This window comes from Pan troglodytes, chromosome 10 (assembly GCF_028858775.2).
Source record: "Pan troglodytes isolate AG18354 chromosome 10, NHGRI_mPanTro3-v2.0_pri, whole genome shotgun sequence".
Taxonomy (NCBI): Eukaryota; Metazoa; Chordata; class Mammalia; order Primates; family Hominidae; genus Pan; species Pan troglodytes.
The window spans coordinates 113,234,671-113,258,847 of NC_072408.2; the positions used below are offsets into that span (position 1 = coordinate 113,234,671).

Consider the following 24,177-nt stretch of genomic DNA (forward strand, 5'->3'; position numbering starts at 1 on the left):
AAGATGTGTACAAAGGGAAAAAAACTAATAGAATTAATTGTATAGGAGTATTTAGTATGCATAATATCTGCTATATTACTGAAGAAGTCTACCTGTTTTTTTATTTATAGTGAGCCAGATATTTAGTTTTGCTTTTTTTTTTTTTTTTTTTAATGAGCTTGATATAACTGGCATTCTGGGTATGTGTTACTGTGTTACATGCTATCTCAAAATGGTGGCTTAAAACAACAACCATTTTATTATACATACCTCACAGTTTTGTGGGTCAAGAATTCAGGCAGGACTTGGCTATTTGATTCTTTTGTTTCACATGGTGTTGATGGAGGTTAGTTGGTTGATGTTCTGCTAGAGGTTGGTGGGAAGGGCTGGAAAGCTAGGCTCAGGCCTTTCCAGAGTTGTCACATTCGGTGGCTCAGGAATCTAAGAGTAAGTGTTTCCCATAGACAAGAAACTGTGTGACCTTAGTAACCTAGACTGAAAGTCACAGCATCACTTATGTTTATTCTGTTGGTCAAATAGTCCCCACCCAGATGTGGGGCAGTGGGGCACAGGGGTGGGGATGGACATGGGCCACACCTCTCAATGTTTGCTTCAGGGATCAGCCAGAGATTTGGGCAAAGTTTATGTATATAGTTTGGAGTTTTCTTCCTTGGGTTCTCTCCTTTATGGAATTCCCCTTCACCTTCCGCTACTCAAATCCAGTAGTTCAGATCTTTTTCTTCTGTTTCTTCAATCCAGTAAGACTGCGGGTCTTTCTCTGAGTTTCAGCTTCCCAATGTGGCTTGGACCCTTTTTATTAATGTGGCCCACCCTTAGGTGAAAAGCCTTAAAAATGAGATGTGTACCCAGTGCCATTCACTCTCAGTGTCCTGCTTTTGGACACTCCCTAGTGCCTTCAAAAAGTTTTTAAATGTTTTGTCCAGAATTTATAATTATTATCTGCAGATGAATCCGTCTGATAGGACCTACTCTACCAATTCGGGAAACAGAGCCACCTAGTCTGTTTTCGTGACTTACTGTTTTATCCCATTGATTTGGCTTCCATAATCACACTGTTTTAAAATATCAGTGTGGTTTAATAGCATTTATAGGTAATTTTTAACATAAAAATTAAAATGTTACATTTATATGTTATGAAGGGTACAAATAAAATGAACAACCTCAAGGCCACTACTGAACAACTAGACTGTTACCAATAGCATTTCATTTACCTATGTACCCCCACTCCATTCTTCATTTTCCCCTACCATCCTGAACTTTTGCATTTTTTAATTTCTTGATTTATTATATCATTTACATCTTTAATTTTAAAGTTTTAAGATTATTTATTACAGTATAAGCTTTGCTTACTTTTGAACTTCATAGAAATAGATCCATATGCCATATAATTTCTCTGCAATTTTTTTCTTCTTTCAACATTAAGATGTGTCTATATTATTGCATGTTACTGTAGTTCATTTTCATTTCTGTTTTCCATTGTGTCAAGATGTGATACAGTATGATGAATACCACTTTATTCATTCTACTGATCAAGGACTTTGTATTGTTTCTCCCCATTTGACATTAAAAAAAAAACACAACAACACGGCATTCTTATTTATATCTCCTGGTTTCCATATGCAAGAGTTTCTCTAAGGAGGATTGCCTAGTCATGGAGTCAGAGTCAAGTTAAATTTTTACCTGAACTGCAGAATGTCAAACTAGTTTGCCAAGTATTTCTACATTACGTTGTATATGAATTTCTGATGATCTCCGTCCCATGACTTAGTATCAAACTTTTAAGTTTTTGTCTAATAGATGCAAAATGGCATCTCCTTGTGGTCTTAATTTGCATTTTCTACATTACTAATGAGGTTGAGCCCCTTTTCATGTACTTATTGACTATTCCTGTTTTCTTTGAAATGCCTTTTGGGTTGTTCCTGTTTTTGTTACTGATTTCAAGGAGATTTTTGTATATTTTGCTTCCTAATTTTTTGTTATATGTGTTGCAGATATCCTTTTCCAGTCTAAATTCTTGTTTTAATAAATATATATATATGTGTATATATATATATATATATAGTTAGAGACAGAGTCTGGCTGTGTCGCCCAGGCTGGAGTGCAGTGGCATGATCTCTACTCACTGCAACCTCCACTTCCTGGGTTCAGGCGATCCTCCTGCCTCAGCCTCCCAAGTAACTGGGATTACAGGCATGCACCACCACACCCAGCTAATTTTTGTATTTTTAGTAGAGATGGAGTTTCACCATGTTGGCCAGGCTGGTCTCGAACTCCTGACCTCAAGTGATCCACCCGTCTCAGCCTCCCAAAGTGCTAGGATTACAGGTGTGAGCCACGGTGCCCGGCCAACTTTATAGTATTTTAAAGTGCTACTAATTTGTGCTTTTAGTTGCAGCCATTTGTCAACTTATCTAACTTTTAATAGTGCTTGATATGGTTTGGATCTGTGTCCCCACCCAAATCTCATGTTGACATGTAATCCCCGATGCTGGAGGTGGGGCCTGGTGGGAGGTGATTGGATCATGGGGGTGGTTTTTAATGGCTTAGCACCATCCTCCTAGTGCCATTTTCTTGGTAGAATTCTCATGAGATCTGGTTGCTTAAAAATGTGTAACATCGCCCCCTTCTCCCTCTTCTTTCTGCTCTGGCCATATAAGACATGCTTGCTTCCCCTTTGCCTTCTGCCATAATTGTAAGTTTCCTGAGGCCTCCCCAGAAACTGAGCAGATGGCCAGCATCATGCTTCCTTTACAGCCTGCAGAACCATGAACCAATTAAACCTCTTTTCTTTATAAAGTATATAGTCTCAGTTGTTTCTTTATAGCAATGCAAGAGCAGACTAATACAGTGCTCTTTATTTTTTAAACTTGTGTGTTTAGTATTTGTTCTTTTGTTCATCTGGAATGAAGTAAGGAATCCAATTTCATTTGTTTTCTAAATGGATAACTGGTTGTCCCAGCTCCATTTATTGTATAGTCTTTCATTTCCTCACTGATCCAAAATGCATCTCTATCATATAACAAGTTTTATTGTATGTGCAGATCTTTTCTGTACTCTTTGGTCTATCCATTGGTCAGCTTGTCTATGTATTCATTAGTACCTTTACCTTTTTTAGGAGTGTCTTGGCTATTTCAGGGTCTTAGCTTTTCCATATAAATTTTGGAATTATTTTGTCAATTTTCATCAAAGTAAGTCTTCTAGGGATTCTAATTGGCATTGCATTGGAACTGTAGATCAATTTGGAGAAGATTCGTAATCTTAAAATATGTAGACTTTTTATCCATGAATATTTTCTTTTCATTTATTTTGGTTTTCTTTGATGTTTTTCAATAAAGATTTATAATTTTATTCATGAGGGTCTTGCACCTCTTTCAGATTTATTTCTAAGGTTTTAAGGGTTTTTGGTAGACATTTTAAATAAAAATATGAACATTTTCAAAAATATACAAAAATAGAATAGTAAAATTAACTGCCATATATCCATCACAGACCTTCAACTGTTATCAGTAGAAGGCAATCTTGTTTCATCTGTACCCTTCTCAACTCTTTCCCCTCCCCTTATTCCCCAAATTATGTTGTTTAAACAAATTGTCGCCATCAAATCATTTCATTATCTCAGATGTCAAATCACATTCTGTAAATACTTAAAAATGTGTCCCTAAAAGACATGACTAAAATTTTTCACACCTTTTCACACATTAAAATTTTTTAGATAAATAGATAAGATAGGAAGGAATTTATTATGGGAATTGGCACATGTGATTATGGAGACAGAGAAGTCCCACAATGTGCTGTCTGCAAGCTGGAGAACCAGAGAAGCTAGTGGTATAGTTTAGTCCAAGTCCAAAGGTCTGAGAGCCAGGGAGGTGATGGTGTTAACTCTCAGACTGAGGCTGAATGCCTGAGAACCTAGAGTTCTGATGTCCAAGGCCAGGAGAAAATGGGTGTCTCAGCTCCAGAAGAGAGAATACATTTGCCTTTCTTCTGATTTTTTGTTCTATCTGAGTCCTCAAAAGATTGGATGATGCCTGCTGACGTTGGTTGAGGGCGGATCTTCCTTACTCAGCCCACTGATTGAAATGTCAATCTCTTCCAGAAACACCCTCAGAGACACACCCAGAAGTAATGCTTTTCCAACCTTCTGGGCATTCCTTAACCCAGTCAAGCTGACACCTAAAATTAACTCACATATCCTTATGGTGTCTTTTTTTTTTTTTTTCCTCGGGACAAGAGTCTTGCTCTGTTGCCCAGGCTAGAGTGCAGTGGCACAATCTTGGCTCATTGCAACCTCCGCCTCCTGGGTTCAAGCGATTCTCCTACCTTAGCCTCCTGAGTAGCTGGGATTATAGGCACCCGCCACCATGCCTGGCTAATTTTTGTATTTTTAGTAGAGATGGGGTTTCACCATGTTGCTGAGGCTGGTCTCAAACTCCTGACCTCATGATCCACCCGCCTCAGCCTCCCAAAGTGTTGGGATTACAGGCGTGAGCCACCGAGCCCAGCCCTCATGGTGTCTTTTAACATATGTATATATTCCTCTCCCTCCTAAATTTCTTATAAACCAGGAGCTAAATCTAGAGGATAGATGGTATTCCGGTTTTGGTTTGGTTTAGTTTTTGGGACTAGAACACTTCATGGGTGGTGGGAGTATATCCTATCCTGTATGTCTGATTTTATCCACTTTTTGTGCCATTGAAATTGATCATTGGGTTTAGGTGTTTGGGTCCCTGATTCATCCATTATTAAGTTCCCCATCAACTTTTCTCCTGATAGTTTTATTTAGCATCTGATGATGATCATTTCCTTTATTCATTATCTCATTAGGGCATGCAAAACAGTGATATTCTAACATTTTCATCCTGGTCCATTTATTAGCTGGAATTTTTTAATAAAGAGTACTTTCATTGTCATCCCTTTCGTTACCCTGAAACATAATTTCCATGGGAAAGGTGGGGTAAATGCTTGCTAGATTTTTTTTTAAGCCTGTTTGCAGAATAATGATTTAGTTCTCTAATTTCCTCCAGAAGTGAATAGTGAAGGTGTTTTTTCTCTGAGTATTATTATAAACTTAGGAATTTTAACATTTTTACTTAAGTTTTAGAATTAGCTTCTCCATTTTCACAAATAAATAAATAAAAGCCTGCAAGCTTTTTCATTGAGATTGCATTTGAATTTGTAGGTCAATTTGGGGAGAACTGATATCTAAATAATATTTAGCTTTCCAATCCATGAACATATCATCTCACCTACTGAAATTTTTTTTAATTTCTTTCAGTAATTTTCAGTTGCTTTGTGTTTATTGGCCTTGTATCTTGCAAACTTGCTAAACACATGTACTATTTCTATTAAGGTTTTTTTCTTAGATTCTTTTGGATTTTCTATGTGGATGAACATATTATCTGCAAGTAAAGACAGTTTTATTGCTTCTTTTCCAATATTTGTATCTTTTATTTCTTTATCTTGTCCTATGGAACTGAATGGCACCTCCAATACAATGTTGAATAGGAGTGTTGAGAATGGGCAATCTTTTCTTTTTCCCGCATTTTCTAAAGGAAAGCTTTCAGTTTCCTGCCCCTCCCTGTGGTATCTGGCCCCTGCTGTGTATCAGTGCAGGATCTTTGCCCAACCAGGTTTCCTGCTCCTCCCCTAGGGAAAGATGCTTCTCCCTCCTCTTCTCTCTGGCATTGCACCTTTTCCTGGAATCAGAGGGTTTGCTGGACCTCTTCCGGGGGTAGACTGTTGTTGCTAGTTACTATAGGTGCAGAGTTTGTTGGGAGAGCCTGGGGGATTAGGGACAGACAGCTTTTGCTTCTGTCCCTCTCTGAGAAGAGGTTATTTTTGCCTCCTGGGACTTTGCCAGGCAGGAGGGTGTCCTGCCCCCTTCCCAGGGACTTAGGTGTTGCTTCCTATGCAAAAAGCCCAGGGAAGTAGGTAGGTAGGGTTTTATTGCCTGTTTTCCAACAAAGGGGTCTTTCTCAGGTTTTCTCCTCACTGCAGCCTTTCATGAGCACTCCACAGAAAGGAACTTGTGAGTGGGAGTGGACACTTCTTGTGCCTGGGCTTCAGAAGAATTCTGAACTTGTGTGGCAGTCCACATTTGGCCTTTAAGAAGTCCTTAAAATTTTAGCTGATTCCTTCAATTACACTATTTGCATCCTAACTTTTCTTTAAAGTTTAACCACCTAGTTGTACCTTTCTAAACAATATAATGTAGTTGTGCTGGGTTTTGAACCTTATATAAATGGAATCATGCCATATATATGTTGTTTTATGTCTGGTTTCTTTTGCTGAGTATTTGTTTTTAATACTCAGCCATGATTTTGTGGTTAGTTATTTTTTGTTCATTTTCATTGTTTTACAGTGTTTCATTATACGAGTCTACCACAGTTTGTCTATATATTATTTGTATGGTTTCCAGATTTTAGCTGCTACGAATAGCTAGTATAAGTATCTTGAGTGCCCTCCTCCTGCCAGCAGCACTGTCATCTCCTGGGAGCTCATTAGGCATTCATACTCGTGGGCACTACCTTAGACCTACTAAGCTGGAAACTGTAAGGGCAGGGCCTGCAATTTGTGTGTGTGTGTGTGTGTGTGTGTGTGTGTGTGTGTTTAAGACAGAGTCTCACTCTGTCGCTCAGGCTGGAGTGTAGTGGCGCAATCTCGGCTCGCTGCAACCTCTACCTCCTGGGTTCAAGCAGTTCTCTGCTTCAGCTTCCCAAATAGCTGGGATTACAGGCACCTGCCACCAGACCCGGCTAATTTTTGTATTTTTAGTAGAGACAGGGTTTCACCATCTTGGCCAGGCTGGTCTTGAACTCCAGCTAATTTTTGTATTTTTAGTAGAGACAGGGTTTCACCATCTTGGCCAGGCTGGTCTTGAACTCCTGACCTCGTGATCAACCCACCTTGGCCTCCCAAAGTGCTGGGATTACAGGCGTGAGCCACCATGCCCGGGTGCAATTTGTGTTTTAACAATCCCTCAGAGTGATTACTACACATGCTAAAGTTTGAGAAACACTCCTGCAGCAGGTATAACTAGGAGTGGAACTGTTGGGGCACAGGGATGGGTAGATAATGGCAAACTGTTTCCTAAGTGATTGTACCAATTTATACCTTTACCAATGATACAGGAAACATCTTGGATATCTTCAGAATTTATAATGGTAATTCTTCTCCACCGCCCCCCCCCCCCCATCCTTTTTGGTTTTAATATATGACTTTATCTGTAAAATTAAAAATTAGGTCATTGGTCAATGAAATCTGAAAGTCTAGAAGTGACTGGTCTAAAGAAAATGTCTTTGAATGCAGTGAGTATGTCATCATCTTTGCTCTCGTTTAATGCCTAGCACGGTGTTAAGCACATAGAAAATTATGTACATATCTGTCAAACTGAATTTGAAAATATCAATTTTTTTCTGTTTTAAGCAGTTTCTCCATCTTATTTTTTAAAAATCTTAAGACCTAAAATTTATTAAAATAATCTAGCAATGCTTTTTGAAAAATCACCATATACCTTTTTTTTTTTTTTAGCTTTTATCTCTTCTTTTTGAAGACTTGTTCAAAAAATTTAATTCTGAAATGAAAAAGATTGCCGACCAGGTGATTCCTAAGCAAAGAGCAGCCCAGTTTGATGTTGTCAAACACATGCGCCAAGACCAGATCACCAATGGCATGGTGAATGCTATTTCTACCGTAAGTCTTCAGTCACTCCTTTAGGAGTTTGTAATTTATTTGTAAACCTATTCAATAGAACAGAAACTTAAAGCACTTTGAGAATCCAGGTGAAATATATATATCAAAATGAATGTTTACAAAGCGCAAATTTCTACTTTGAAAGAAAGTCTGAAGTGTTTATTACTATAACTTTCCTGCCAAATTATAGTTGCTGTTACATGAGGCAATAAGAAAATAGATACTCTTATATAGAGGAAAAATCTTCATTGAACTGTTAATAACCATTCTTTTAAAGAATACTTTCCCCTATTTTATTCTGTAGTAAAATTGACGCATTTCAGGCAGGTTTATTAATTATCAACCTTTTGTCCAAAATAATACAAAATGTTTCATTTCACAGGAGGTTTATATTCTTCAAAGACCTATCAGCTGTTCCTCACATAAGCAATGAATTCAGTTCTGGATGAATTCAGTTCTCGGCAGCTGCTATGTAGTCAGGGTCTCAGGCTATTCATAAAAGGTTATCAGATGGGTTTTTGCTTCCTTTCTTAAAGCATAACAACTATAGGTCTATCTGATGAAGTCTGGTTCATGTTTTGCATGCCAGACATAAAATTAGTTTTATGGATGAGATTTTGCCCCAACAAAGCATAGTATCATCTACCGTGTTGATTCCCTTAATGATGAAAGAATTAGTGCAAACTTGCTTCAATACTTGACTTTAGAACTTTATAGTGGGTCTATGTGAGTGGCCCATACAGTGACAGCTACATCTAAATTTGAGGAGAACCAGGCCTTTGTCCCTGTTTAGGCACATAAACTCTAGTGGCCCAAACTTGTCTGAGGTGGATCCCTGAATATTTGAAGAGAATCTTCCAAAGAATGCTTGAACAAACTTCTGTTAGAATTACTTTTCCTTGCTTCCTCACCCATGATTTTCAGGTCAAAAGAGCTATTTTGAGTAGTTCTTTTGCCCCTAAAGAAAACTGCTTTACCTCCCTGATAGAACTGCTTATTACAAAAATCAGTAGCAGGCCTAGTTACAGGTGTGCCCCACTCTAGGCAACAGAAAAAGATCGACCTTTAAAATTCTTAATGTTGCTATTAGCAGAATGCTTTTACCAAATACATTTTTCTCAAAGGAGCATTTTTAGACCTCTTGTCTGTTTCTCGTCTCTCCCTTTTGTAATACTCCTACAGAATACAAGAACAAATTCTCTTGCTGAACATCTTGGCTTCACTCCCATCTACTTGCTGCTTGCCAACAGCTGCTGCCTTATTTTAGCTGTGTGCTGAATACTTATTTACCTTATTTACTCTTACTCTGGGCATAAGTCAGTTTACTAGATTCATTCTGCCTCCAAGGATAAAAGGAGTTAATGAAATAAGTAATAATATGAGAGGTTCATTTGTGGGATATATATGGTTGCTCTCTTTCTTTGCCTTATAATAGGGTTTCTTAGAGTTTAGCTCTTTCCCACGTTTCAGAAACTCAAGGTTCCAAAGTGATCGATCTTCACTATAACAGTGAGCAAACTGTAATTTGTGAGGGAGCTCCCCCAAAGTTACATATTTTAATGCAAACAGATCATCTAATCTTTTCCTGAAGCCTTAGCAGTTTTTCTGCTACAAGGGTTTTTAACCTGGGATCCACAAGAGTCCAAAAATGAATATAAAATTTTTGTTCTTGTTTCTATGTGCATTTTTCTCAAGAGAACATTCCTAGCTTTTATTGGGTCCTCTGAGGAGGAATGAAGAACCATGGCAGGTGCAGTTTTTCTCTTTAGAATTGTGAACAAATCTTATTGTCTGCTTTGCTCGTTTTTTTTTTTTTTTTTTGGACAGTGTCTTACTTCGAGGCTGGAGTACAGTGGTGCAATCTCAGCTCCCTGCAGCCCCTGCCTTTTGGGCTCAAGTGATCCTCCCACATAGCTAGAAATACAGACGTGCACCACCACGCCCAGTTAGTTTTTGTATTCTTAGTAGAGATGAGGTTTTGCCACGTTGGCAGGCTGGTCTCGAACTCCTGACCTGAGGTGATCCACCCACCTCGGCCTCCCAAAGTGCTGGAATTATAGGCGTGAGCCAACATACCCGGCCTGCTTTGCTTTTTTGATGAATACTGTTTTCTACTGTTAATTCATGTTACCATGAATTTAAATTTCAAAAATTTCTAATCTTAATCTTTATCCTTGAGAATATTTTTAATATATACAATTAATACAACTATAAAATATATTTAAAATAATACAACATATTTAATGCATAAGAAGATAAAGTAAATTTAATGTTCAAGATTTAGTTCATATGAATCTATTTTAATAATGACACAGTGGCCACAGAGAATATATGTTTCTTAATATGAATATATATACTATTTTTAGATTCCTTAAACCTTAATTAAGAAGCCTTCAGTTTGTTCATTATCCTAAGTAAATGATATCTGAGTTATTTTTCTGTTGCTACATTTTCCTGTTCTTAAGACTAACTTTGGAAAACATCCAAATAATAGCACATTCCAACATGAAATGATCTCTTTGAGCTTCATACTAGTTTTCCTTTAAACGTGTATAGAAATTGCTGGTGTTTTATCAGTTAGCTTATGACTTCCCATGGAAATCTCTGGTTGAACTGGCTCTTCATTATAGAATTAGTTCCTCAGAAGGTGAGTGCTCTGATGTGGTAAGGTTATGCGTCGAATAATTCTGAGATGGTTGCTAGACATAGTAATGTTCATTATCTTCCTAGAAAACCCCAGCAAGTGACTTGACTAAACTTTCATTTTAATTGTGACACTTTGATTTCTGAATATATGTCATGGTTCTAATTTCGTAAGCATGAAGCTCCTGTAATGAACTTCTTGGAGTGACCGCACGGTATCAGACAACATAGGATTGGGTTAGGAATAGTCTTATGTCTTTCATCTCCCTACAGGGAAATTGGTCTTTAAAGAGATTTAAAATGGACCGCCAGGGTGTAACCCAAGTGCTGTCTCGCTTGTCATATATATCCGCACTGGGCATGATGACAAGAATCTCTTCCCAGTTTGAAAAAACGAGAAAAGTGAGTGGTCCTCGCTCCCTCCAGCCATCTCAGTGGGGAATGCTGTGTCCTTCGGACACTCCTGAAGGAGAGGTAAGGAATCTGAGGAGTCTTGATGCTGTGTAAGAGGCAGTACCTATGTCTGTGCATGGGGTGGGGTGGGGAGGTCTGCTTCTGTTCCCATCTCCAGGCCATATCCTTTCTTTGGTCTGTCATTTATCTGGCAAATAAATATTGACATGCTTGGAAGACTACATTAGTATCATTCTAAAACTAGGACCTGCAGAAGCATTTGATTCAGTGTGTTAGCTAAAAGTAATATAGTCCATGTTTCTCTTTATTATTTTAGTTTATCCCAAAATCAAAACATGCACAGAGGGGATAAGACTGTGAAGGCAGATTGAAAGACCTACCACCTCTCATGCTCATGAGGGGCTCTTTTTGAGCAGCTCCTTATTGTCCTTAGGTAGGCTCAGTCACAGCCAATTAGGAGTATACACTCCATGACCTAATGTGGATTTTGACTCACTTATATTGGAAACACAAGCAATTGCCTAAACATCAAGCCAGGGAGTTTACATGGGTTTACTTCTATAGCACCCGCTACTCCCTGTGTCACGGTCTTTTCTCCTTTGTGTTAACATTGTTAGTTTCACTTGATTCTATTCCTTTAAATTGTAAAATTCTGGAGGAAGGAAGGTTCACCATTGTATCTCAAGCTCCTAACATAGAGCCTTGGTTAAAGTACAGGCCCCATGAATATATGCTGAATTAATAATTACAACAAGTAAAAGATGTAGGGTCCAAAGTGTAGGAATTTATTATTTGGAAGAGATGAAAATAGGAGTCTGTATAGAGCTGCGATTTTTAGAAACTATTTAATTTATCTTAAACCATATGGAAATTGACACTAAAATTATCCAGTTTGTCAAATTTTGCATAATTTATATATCTTGAACTTTGAAACATTTCATTTCCCAGAGATTGCTTCAGCTAACTTCAAAAAAGTAGCTATTTTGTACATTACTGCAGCAGATGGTTCTAAGACCTGAAGATACAATCTTACAAGTCACCTGTCTTAAGTATTTTTTTCCTATTTGCTATATTCTGTCCTTTTTGGTATTTTTGTTTTAGAACTGTACCGGGTTGCATAGATGTTTAAAAAGATTTCTTTTCTTTTCATTTTGAAATAATTTTAGATGTACAAAAAAGTGATGAAACTGGTACAAAGATTTTCCACAGTATTTCATCTAGATTTGCAACTGTGAACATCTTATGTAACCATAGCACTGTTATCAGCCTCATGACATTGAACAATACTATAATCTATGGATCTTATTCAAATTTTGCCAGTTGTCCCACTGTTGTCTTTTTTCTGATCCAGAATCACACATTGTTTTTAGTTGTCATGTCTCCTTGTCTCTTTTCATCTGAAAGAGTTTTTCAGTCTGTCTTTATTTACCTTTCGTGACCAAGAAACTTAAGGGTACTGGCCAGTTATTTTATACAGTCTCTCATTTCAGGCCAGAAGTTTTATATTTTTATGTAGCTGCATTTATTAATGTTTTCCTTTACTTATTTTATACAATGTCATCATAATGACTGTAATGTTCCAATGTCTGGGAGTAATTCTTAATGTAATCAGTTTTGTTGGGCATTTATGATGCTGTCAACATTTACAATTACAAATAGTACTGTGCTGAGCATTTCTGTATCTAAATCTATTTTATATCCTTGCTTGTTATGAAGAGAAATTCCCCTGAGTTAAGGGATATATATATATTTTAAAGGCATTTGTGTGAATCACCACAGTATCCCCTACAAAGTTGTACTGCTTTGCATTGCTGCCAGCAAAGTAGTGAGCTATTTTCAGATGTAAACTGTACTTTGTATTACTAATGTTCATTCTTAGAAATGACTATCTTTTGTTTTTTAGGCATGTGGTTTGGTTAAAAACTTGGCCCTTATGACACACATCACAACTGATATGGAAGATGGACCCATTGTTAAATTAGCCAGTAACTTGGGAGTAGAAGATGTGAATTTATTATGTGGGGAAGAGCTCTCTTACCCAAATGTGTTTCTTGTCTTTCTTAACGGTGGGTATATTATAGAGACATGTTGGTCCTAGATAGTCTGTGAAGAGGGGGAGGGAATCCATTATTATCCTGGTATTTAAAGCACAGATAGACTTTAATTCTGGGCCCAGGTTGACCTTCACTTAAAGGTAGAAAATACAATGATAACAGAAACAGTTACTTTGTTGGCTGGGTTATCCAAGGTTCTGAGAGGATATAGCTATCAGAGCTAAAGGGTAACTTTGCAGAAAGTGGCTGCTTTCTCCCCTTTTGCAGTTGCTGGCATATCCTTAGTGGAATAAGGTTCAACATGGTATCTTTAAGTACAAGTTAAATATTGGAGTCATTCTGCAAAAATTATCAGATCAACTTTTATAATGAATTGACTTTGTCTAGCCATCTGATAATCAATATGTCAGCAGCCTGTGGTAAGAGGATCCCTCTCCTTTGGCTCACACTCCAGTTACTTCTTTCATATACCTCTTCCCGTCTCCTTCAAAGTCTTCCAGAGACTTAGCAGCAAGTGTGCTCTCTTCCTTTCTGCTTTTGATTTGGTGCTGTGTGCCTGTTCTCTCCCTAGTATGCTCCATGAGCTTATCCCTTATCACTTGTCTGTTCTCTCTTCCTCTCCCCCTTCCTCTCATTCTAGGAGTCATTAACTCTTTTTTATATCGGCTGGTGAGGAAGGGGTCAGAGCCTCAGCAGGGCTGTTAACTGACTGCCTAGTTCATTGTATCCCAGAGGCTAACATTGAGTGAGCTTTTACTCTGCACTTTCACCCAGTGCCTCTTTGAATCCTCCCGCTAACCTTGGGAAGCAAAGTTCATTTTCCTCATTTCACAAATGTTGATTACAACAAGAAGCAGTTTAATAATAGCAGTTAGTAGGTGCTAGGCAGAATTCTCAGTACTTTAAATGATCAGCTCGTTTAATCTTTACTGCCAGCCTGTGGAAGTGATGGAGCCAGTGTTCAAACCCAGGTTGTTTGGACCCCAAGTTCATGCCCCAGCACTGTGCTGAAAGATGAGGAAAATGAAGCTGACTTTTCCAGTATTCCTCAGCCAGCATGTGGAAGGACTGGCCCTTAAGCATTCTTCCTTTGTTGCTTCCCTGCAACCTTGTGGACTGGCTGCAGGTGTTAATAATAGTATTTTCAAATAACTGCTTAGTGCTGATTACTATTTTTATTGGTTGGATATATTAAATCAGGTTGCATTTATTTTTTATTTCTGTCTTACCTGTTCTTTCTTTTTGCCTAGGTAACATCTTAGGTGTCATTCGAGACCACAAAAAGCTAGTGAATACATTTCGACTCATGAGAAGAGCAGGATATATCAATGAATTTGTTTCCATCTCAACAAATCTTACAGATCGATGTGTCTATATTTCTTCTGATGGGGGAAGGCTATGCAGGTATATATGCAGGTTACTAAAAAGAGTTTTTAAGAATCTCTTTATATTTGCTCTTGAAAGAAATAGACTTGTTTTTATTTTTGAAACTGTTTTAACCTCTTTCATTGTGAAGATAAATTTAATTCCATGAGCAAACACTTCATGAATATGCATATTAGGTACCGAGGATTCAGATTAATGGGAGACAGAGTCTGCCCTCAGAGAGCTCAGTCTGCCGGGAAAGGCAGAAAAAATGACTAATAACAATCAACTGTGGTAGTAGTTAATGCTAGCCACCATTTGTCATTTTAATGGAGACACTATATGTGTAAGGCTTTAACTTCTTCATTCAACCCTATGAGGTTGGATTATTCTTGTCATTTAAGAAATGAGGAAACTGAGGTTCAGTGAGGCTAAGTAACTTATTGAAAGCTAAAGAGTGGTGGAATCTGTTTTTTATTTGAAAGTCCTTAGGATTCGTTTGACGCATGATTTTGCCCACTATAGTCTGTTGCTACAAACTGAGCTTTAAAGGAGGAGTAGGATTGTGTTAACTTGGAGGTAGGTGGGGAGGAGAAAGGCTGAAAAAAGGCAAGAATGAAAACATGGAGGCATGAAGAAATAAAATAACACTAGACCCAATGGAAAAGTAGATTCCTTTTATTCATTCAGTAAGTATTTATTAAGGGCCTATTATGCACAGGTACTATCTAGGAGCCGGAGGTACAGAGACGAATGTGACATGGTGTCTGGTTTGAGGGGATATGCAGAGACATCAGCTGAGGACATTGCCTTGTTTCACAAGCCTTTTCTAGCGTTACCGTAGTTATTCCGTGTATACCTCGGGTAGTGTTGAAGCACAAGGCAGTGAGCCAGCAGTAGCTGGAAGTCTGTCAGAGCTGGGAGAGTGACTGCATGCTTTCCTCCAGCATCCTTTCCTCCTTCATATGACACTACCTCATTTTCCTTTGAGGACTGCCTGTCCCCATTGGCAGGCTTCTTGGGATGGTCAGTCCAGCACCCTCTTCTCTTCAGCCAGGGGTTGGGCATATGACCCAAATGAGGTCAGTCAGATCCCCTCATCAGAGAATTTGAATCCCAGGTAAAATAAATCAAGGGAGGGAGGTGGTTGGACTTGATTCATTCTCCCAGTGCTACATGCAAGAGACTGCCTGTTAAACATTTTCTGGATTCTTGGAACTGCTCTCGTTCCTCTTCTTTCTGAGGCTGAGCATTTCACCTTTTTCTTTGATTCTTATCCTTCCATTAAATTATTATTTTTTTTTTTTTTGAGACAGAGTCTCACTTTGTCACCCAGGCTGCAGTGCAGTGGTACGATCTTGAGTCACTGCAGCCTCCGCCTCCCAGGTTCAAGCGATTCTCATGTCTCAGCTCCCCACCCACCTCCCCGACCCAGTAGCTGGGATTACAGGCACACACCACTGCCCCTGGCTAATTTTTTGTATTATTAGTAGTGATGGGGTTTCACTGTGTTGGCCAGGCTGGTCTCGAACTCCTGGCCTCAAGTGATCCACCCACCTCAGCCTCCCAAAGTGCTGGGATTACAGGTGTGAGCCATCGCACCCAGCACCAGTAAATTCTTAATGCTTCCAGTAAACTTCATTTTTGCTTAAATTAGCCAGAATTTGTTTCTCTTCTTTGCAACCGAAGAATGGTTAGCTGATGATATACCTGTGTTTGAATCCTAACTTCCCACTTACTGAGTTGTGTGACTCTGAGTATACTACTTCAGTCTCTCAGCCTTGGTTTCCTTGGCTGTAAAATGGAAACAATAATGCCTGCCTAAGATTGTCCTGAGAACTAGTTGATAGAAGGTGTGGTAAGTGCTCAGTAGGGTGCCAGGCACACATTAGGTGCTTATTTATAACTTAATAACATGGTCCAGTTAAGGGCAGGAATAACAGTGACATTTTCTAGGTTACTCTTTTTTAGGATCTCATTACATCCAACATAATATATATTCAAAAATAAAACTCTTTTGTAGAAGCAGCTTTATAATGGCATAACAGATCTAGCAGGAAAAAATAGTAGAATGCGTTGAGTAACGTAAGGATAACTGAGGCAGCTAAATGTGATCCCCTCCCTCTCCTCCGCTGGTTTCTGTCTTCTCATCTGAGGCTTAACCTGAATCCACTGCAGCGCTCAAATGAGGCATTAGTAGGCTCTGCTTCCCTACCAAGAAGGAGCCAGAATTTCGAGGTACTGTGGATTTCCATGAAAAGCTCACCCAGTTCATTTTTCAACAACTTGTGTTCCCCTTTTGTAATTGTGCAGCTCCTCTTCTTAACTGTTGAAAAGTGCTCATTAGTCCTCAAATAGTTATTTGGACTTTAGGGTAGAGCGCACAAGTGTCTGGTGGTTACTTGCTCCTCTCTGTAAGAGCTGCTTATCCAAATAGCAACAGCCCTTGACGTTTCAGTGCCGCATGCCATCCTTTGTGTCGGGGTTTCCTCATGGTGGCAAAGCCCTCCGAGGCAAGTCCCCACTGACAGTTACAGGTTAATCTGCCAGAATGCCTTCTCCACCTTCCACCCATTACGTCACTGAAAACCACAAAGTAAGAAAGCTTCATTCTCTGCCAACTTTTAGCCACTCTCTTTGGTAATGTGTAGCTTTAAGTATCTTGCTAACCTAGCTCAGTGATGTTTAGACTAAATCAAACTACTCTAAACATCTGGATATTCATCAGAACCTCACAACACAACGCCGTTATTACCCTAGGTGACAGTGCTTCTTTGCCTGTTAACTCCATGAGTAGTATGCAAAATCTTTCCAATGTGAAATCGGGAAGTTTTTAGATTGATACATTACACCGTTTTTTAAAATATGGCATTAGAGGTTTTGTTTCCTTTTCAGACTTTGAGTATCATTTTTGTGTTGCCTTTTCATTCAAAACCAAATGTTTCCTAAGATACTTGCAGGAAGCACTGTGTGTGTGCATGAATATGTCCACACATACTCACATGTGCACATGGGCTTGGGTATGTATGTGTGTGTATGTGAGAGAGAGCATAGGCCCCTACACCATGCTCATCCATACAAAAATTACCTGGTGTCCTCAGCAATCCAGGAATAGGTTTGTTTGTATTTACATCTTCCCTCATCTCACTTTGGTAAACTAACTTGCCTGTGTAATTTTTCCCTGGAACTATTATTAATTTGGTTTGCTGTTTCCATTCTAGACCCTACATAATTGTCAAGAAACAGAAGCCAGCAGTCACAAATAAACATATGGAAGAGCTGGCCCAAGGGTACAGGTAAGTAGCCAAAAGTAAAACTTACCAATCTCCTTAATACCCACATACATGATTTAAGAAAAGTGTATTTTCATTTTAGTGTTTTAATTTCTTTCCACCAAATTACCAGCCTGTTAAAAACCTATTTTGCTCCATGTGAACTTGCTTGGACATTGTAAAATATTCATCAATTTAGATCATGAGGGTTACCTAGTCTTGATGTCAGTTAGTACACAAGTAAGTGTTTCTGGTAAGAAAAGGACTTACATCATATGTCAGTGTAGACACTGTGGGTCTCATTATGAGGTTTCTAAGGTCAGAATTTTTTTTTTTAAGAAGTGGGGACTAGGTTCACAAGAGTTACAGACAGACACTTTGCTGTGTTTATTTCAGCAATTTGTGGTTACTGTGTGAGCTAAGAATAACATGTTTCAGGTATCCCAATGTAATGATACTCTCTGGGAGAGAAAGGTGCTTTGGGCCTAAACGAAAGCCAGTATCTCCTGTTATTATATAAAATACTGCAGAAAAATGCTTTTTAATGATGTCTCTTTCACCAATATTTTCCCAGGAATTTTGAAGATTTCTTACATGAGAGTCTGGTTGAATATTTAGATGTGAATGAAGAAAATGATTGTAACATTGCACTGTACGAACACACAATTAATAAGTAAGTAGGATCCATAGCAACCATAATTAAAACGTATTCTGACTATAGAAACTACCTTCTCTTTTACTGTCATCTTCAGTCCTTCTATCTTTTACTCTTTTGACAGGAACTGTTAGAAATATACAATCTTCTTTTTTTTTTTTTTTTGAACATGCAGGTTTGTTACATAGGTAAACGTGGGCCATGGTGGTTTGCTGTACCTATCAACCCATCACCTAGGTATTAAGCCCAGCATGCATTAGCTATTTATCTTGATGCTCTCTCTCCCCCAACCCCGTAACAGTCCCCCTGGTGTGTGTTGTTCCCCTCCCTGTGTCCATGTGTTCTCATTGTTCAGCTTCCACCTGTGAGTGAGAACATGCGGCGTTTGGTTTTCTGTTCCTGTGTTAGTTTGCTGAGGATGGCTTCCAGCTTCATCCATGTCCCTGCAAAGGACATGATCTCGTTCCTTTTTATGACTGAATAGTATTTCATGGTATATATGTATATTGTATATTTCTGTATGTACCATAAAGAAATATACAATTTTATAGCAGAGCATAACGCATTATTTATCCCAGTGAAGAGTATTACAAAGCAGCTAACAAGTCATCTTTAGATTTAACTATCCTTCCTATTCGTGTGACAGTTTATATATATACACACACACACTCATAGAAAGATATATCCATATATCCATATAGATAGATAACCATATATATATATGTATATAAAACCATATATATATGTTTTTTTTTTTTGAGACAAGGTCTTGCTGTGTCACCCTGAAGGAGTACAGTGGCACGACATAGCTCAGTGAAACTTAAAACTCCTGATCTCAAGTGATCCTCCCACTTCAGTCTCCTGAGTAGTTGGGATTACAGGCATGAGCCACCATGCCCAGCCTTAATATGTATTTTTTAAAAGGAGTTGCTTCTCTGATTTTAATACTTGATTACTGCCAAAGTTGAACTAATGAATCAAGCTGTATAAAAATATACTTACCTCTGTTAGAGATGATTTTTGTCCATGGACATCTGAATTCTTGTCAGTGCAGGAATTCTCTACATAGTCTGTTCAAAAACTCTAAGTTTATGTGCAGTATACACTTGAATTGGTAGTATGTTCACAATATTTCTTCTTGAACAATGATATTTTTAGAAGCATCTGTGTTCCATTTAGAGTACATTAAAGAACATCTATGTAACTTGCTGTCTGATGCATGTGACTGATGTACCACTTACCTGAAATTGGAATTCTGGCAGATATATTGCTAGAGAGTTTAATATTACCACCTAATAACTATTTATGTCTTCAATCAAGAATAAGTACTTTTCTGACCCAGTGTAATGGCTCACCCCTATAATCCCAGTGCTTTGGGAGACTGAGGCAGGAGAATCGCCTGAGGCCAAGAGTTTGAGACCAGCCTGGACAACATAGCAAGACCCTATGTCTAAAAATAAAAATAAAAAATTAGCTGGACACAGTGGCACACACCTGTAGTCCTAGCTACTTGGGAGGCTGAGGTGGAAGGATCACTTGAGCCCAGGAGTTATGGGTTACATTGAGCTATGATTGTGCCACTGCACTCCAGCCTGGGTAAGAACCTATCTCTTAAAACAGGAAAAAGAAAAACTTTTCTGTTTTCTGCTACCAAATGAAATATATTACTTTTTAAAAGATTATAATTTACCAGCCTGGGTGACATGGCAAGACCCCGTCTCTACAAAAAACTTAAAAATTAGCCAGGTGTGGTGATGACGCCTGTAGTCCCAGTAACTCAGGGGGCTGAGGCTAGAGGATTGCATGAGTCCAGGAGGTGGAGGCTCTGTGAGCCATGTTCATGCCACTGCACTCCAGCCTGGGTGAAAGCAAACCCTGTTGCCAATATATATATTGCAAATATATATATTTTTTGCACTTTGTAAATAGTGCTTTTTGGCAGAATTTTTCTTCCTTAAAGATGTGAATCTCTCAAAGTGCTATTTTATAACCCTCATTTCAAAATTGACTGAGGGCCAGGTGTGGTGGGTCACACCTATAATCCCAGCAATTTGGGAGGCTAAGGCATGAGGGTTGCTGGAGCTCAGGAGTTTGAGATCAACCTGGGCAACACAGTGAGACCTCATCTCTACTAAAAATAAAAAAAAGTTAGCCAAGTGTTGTGGTGTGCACCTATGATCCCAGCTACTTGGGAGGCTGAGGTGGAAGGATCACTTGAGCACAGTTTGAGGCTGCAGTGAGCTATACTTGGAACACCACTGCATTCCAGCTTGGGCAAGAGAGTGAGACCCTTACTCAAAAAAAATATAGATATAGATATGTATCCTGAGTATAAAAGAAAACTATTTTATAGTAGCCCCATAAATGACAGTTCCATCCTTGTATTACTCAAGCCAACAAAACTGTCTATTTCCATCCTGACCCTTTTTCACTATATCGACATCAATCCCTAGCTCATCACATGAGCCTTCCAAATACATCTGGAATCTGAACTCTTTTTCACTACCTCAATCCATCACCTAGTCCAGGCCATTTGTATGTCTTACCTGGATTTTTGCAAAGGCCTCCTGACTATTTTGACACCTGTTCCCATATAGTCTTTTCCTAATAGAGCAGAGGGGGCATGTCCGTTCTCTTCTCAAATCCCTCAGGGGCTGTCGATCTCCCTCAGAAGTCCTTACAGAAGCCTTCCAGTTCCTGCACAATCTGCCCACTCCCATTTCTACCTCTCCCCACTCCCTGTTTCAACCACACTGGCCTCTTCTCCGAACACTCCAGGCGTGCCTCTGCCTTAGCACCTTTGCACTGGCTGCTTCCTCTGCCTGGAGCACTCTCTCACATACCTGCATGGCTCACTGCTTCACCTCCTCCAGGTCTTCACTTAGGTGTCACCTTCTTGTGAGATTTTTCTGACCACTCTAGTGAAAGTAGAAACCCTTATCTCTATTCACTCCTCTTTACTACTTTTTTTTTTACTTCTTGTGCCTATTACCATAGAGTAAAATTGGTATTTTACTGATGTATCTATGTATTGTCTATCTCCCCTCACTTAGAAGCTTCACGAAGGCAGGGATTTTCATCTGGTTTTTCATTGATGTAAATGAATATAACTCTCAGCATTACCCAATTACCAAGCTATTCCATACGTCAAATTAATTTCATTTAAAAAATCTAGAAGTTTTTGTATTATTTAATTCATACTTATGTTTTTTAAAATATAGAAATGCATGAAGTACAAAGAATGAATCCCCTTCCTTTCCCATCCCACCAGACTCTACCCTCCAGAAGTTGCTGATGCTAATAATTTCTTATGTACTATTCTAGATTTTTTTTCTGAGTACACACATACACACATGATTCCACACAATGTGTGTGTATAAAACAGTGATAACATTTCCAGTGCCTTGATTTTGAAACTTAACCAGTATACTCTGGACATTTTCCATATTAGTATATATATTTATATACATGTATATTTGTATACACAGTCATATGTCACTTAATGATGGGGATGCGTTCTGAGAAGTTTGTTGTCAGGTGATTTCATTATGTGAATATCGTAGTGTACTTAAACAAACCTAGATGGTGTCTGTCACCCACTGTCACCTACTACACACACAGACTGTATGCTAAAGCCTATTGCTTCTAGACTACAAACCTGTACAGCATATTACTCTACTGAACATTGTAGGCAGTTGTAGCACAATGGTAAGTATTTGTGTATCAAAACATATCTAAACAAAGAAAAGGTATAGTAAAAATGCAGTATTATAATCGCTTGGAACCACCACCATTTATGCAGTCTGTTGTTGACCAAAATGTTATGTGGTGTGTGACTGTATACATATATATATATTTTTAATTGCCGTTTGTTATTACATTATCTACCTACACACATTTAGTTTATTAACTGGTTTCCTACTGTTGAATATTTAGGTAGTTTCCAATTTTTCTACCATTATAAACAACAGGTTATTTAGTTTTCATTCGAACTAAATTTAAATGCTTTATACACAGTGAATAAGAAATCTCGGCTGAGTGCAGTGGCTCACGCCTGTAATCCCAATACTTTGGGAGGCCAAGGCAGGCAGGTCACCAGAGGTTGGGAGTTTGAGACCAACCTGACCAACATGGAGAAACCCTGTCTCTACTAAAAATACAAAATTAGCTGGGTGTGGTGGCGCATGTCTGTAATCCCAGCTACTCCGGAGGCTAAAGTGGGAGAATCACTTGAACCCGGGAGGCGGAGGTTGCATTGAGCCAAGATCGCACCATTGCACTCCAGCCTGGGCAGCAAGAGCGAAAATCCGCCTCAAAAAGAAAGAAAGAAAGAAAGAAATCTCCCAATTCCTGTACAGTTTCTAAACTGATGATTTTAAAGAGAATAATTTTTTTTTTTTGTAAAGTCAGAATCTAGAGTGTTTGGACTTCCAGTAATTATTAGATACTATATGAGTTTATGTATGTTGTCACCATAAAAGAAAAAAACTTCAGATGTTTCTTTTCATTTTTCAACTCAATCCAATGTTAATATCTGAAAAAGTGGTTTTTTACTTAGATGGAAAATGTCAACTTGGCCAATATTTAAACAAAGCAGTATATTTAAAAGAAAATCTGTTTTCTTCTAGACTATAAAATGTAGCTATAAGCTGATGTTCTTTAAAGAAAAAAGCAAAACAAAACCTAGAGTATTTTCCCTTCCTGCTTAACAAAGGAAGTCTTTTCCCTTCCTGCTTGTCTGAGAGGATTGGGGTTCTGCTAGGTCATAAGGTGAAAACAGTACTCTTCAAACCAAGAACCACATGGAAGGCACTTTCTCTCACCAAACTAGGGACATAATTTAATACATGTGTTTTGGGAAAAAAAAATTAGGTTAATAACTGGATAACTGGGAGATCTTTTACCAGGTACATTCCATTGATGGGCTGGGACGTGGTTTCTTGGACATCACTTCAGTCCATAGGTGCTGTAAACCACTGAAATTCTTAAGGTTACACTTCACAAACACTTGAGGGAAAAATAGTGGGTCCACAGAGATCACAGATCCTGGATGACACATCTGGTACTTTCCACAAATACCTATAATTAATCTGGGTACTCTTTCCTATTAACACATCTGAGTAGCTTCATCATTTGGCCAAAAAACTGAATTTTCTGCAGAAATATATTATGAAAGTAACCAAGATTCTGACATCTACTAGGTAAAATCTTACTTTGTGTCCAGTACTACCCATAGCAGAGCTGTCCAGTAAAATAAAATGCAAGCCACCTATATAACCTCAAACTTTCTAATAGCCACATTAAAAAGGTAAAAAGAAACTGGTAAAATTATTTTAAGTAATAGTTTTATTTGTCAACATATCCAAAATATTATATCAACAGGTAATTAATATAAAACTAATGAGCTATTTTACACTTTTTTCCTACTATAAGTCCTCAAAATCTGGTGTGCACTTACAGCACATTTCAATTTGGATGCCAATTTTTTATCAGAAATACTAGATCTCATTTCATAACATTTACACTTTTAGAAGATTCATAAATGTGAGTTGTTCCAAGATAAAAGATTTTATATAACTGAACTGAGTTACTTAAATTTCAATTTGAGTTTTAAAATTTAAAGTAATTAAGTAAAATTTAAAAATTCAGTTTCTCAGTCACACTAGCCCGGCATTTCAAGTGCTCAGTAGCCACAGTTATCTAGTGTCTAGTGGCTGTGGTATTGGTCCCTGTTGGTCTATAGTAACTATTCTTTTTTTTCTTTTTTTCTTTTTTTTTTTTTTAGACAGAGTCTTGCTCTGTTGCCCAGGCTGGAGTGCAGTGGCAAGATCTCAGCTCACTGCGACCTCCGTCTCCTGGGTTCAAGCAATTCTCCTGCCTTAGCCTCCAGAGTAGATGGGATTATAGGTGCCCGCCACCATGCCTGGCTAATTTTTTGTATTTTTTAAGTAGAGACAGTGTTTCACTGTGTTGGCTAGGCTGGTCTGGACTTACTGACCTCAAGTGATCTACCTGCCTCGGCCTCCCAAACTGCTGGGATTATAGGCGTGAGCCACTGCACCCGGCCTATAGTAACTATTCT

At 38.4% G+C, this 24,177-nt stretch overlaps 1 protein-coding gene across 2 annotated transcripts in view; it reads left to right on the top strand.

The window, feature by feature from the left end:
- The window catches only part of POLR3B (RNA polymerase III subunit B), a 146,946-nt gene that overhangs the window by 61,988 nt on the left and 60,781 nt on the right, over window positions 1–24,177 (top strand). For both annotated transcript variants that reach the window (XM_001161567.8, XM_063787089.1), the window contains exons 13-18: window positions 7,531–7,692; window positions 10,609–10,809; window positions 12,653–12,815; window positions 14,054–14,207; window positions 17,390–17,464; window positions 18,015–18,113. In XM_001161567.8, coding sequence (XP_001161567.1) covers window positions 7,531–7,692; window positions 10,609–10,809; window positions 12,653–12,815; window positions 14,054–14,207; window positions 17,390–17,464; window positions 18,015–18,113 — 854 coding nt within the window. The remainder of the gene's footprint in view (window positions 1–7,530; window positions 7,693–10,608; window positions 10,810–12,652; window positions 12,816–14,053; window positions 14,208–17,389; window positions 17,465–18,014; window positions 18,114–24,177) is intronic.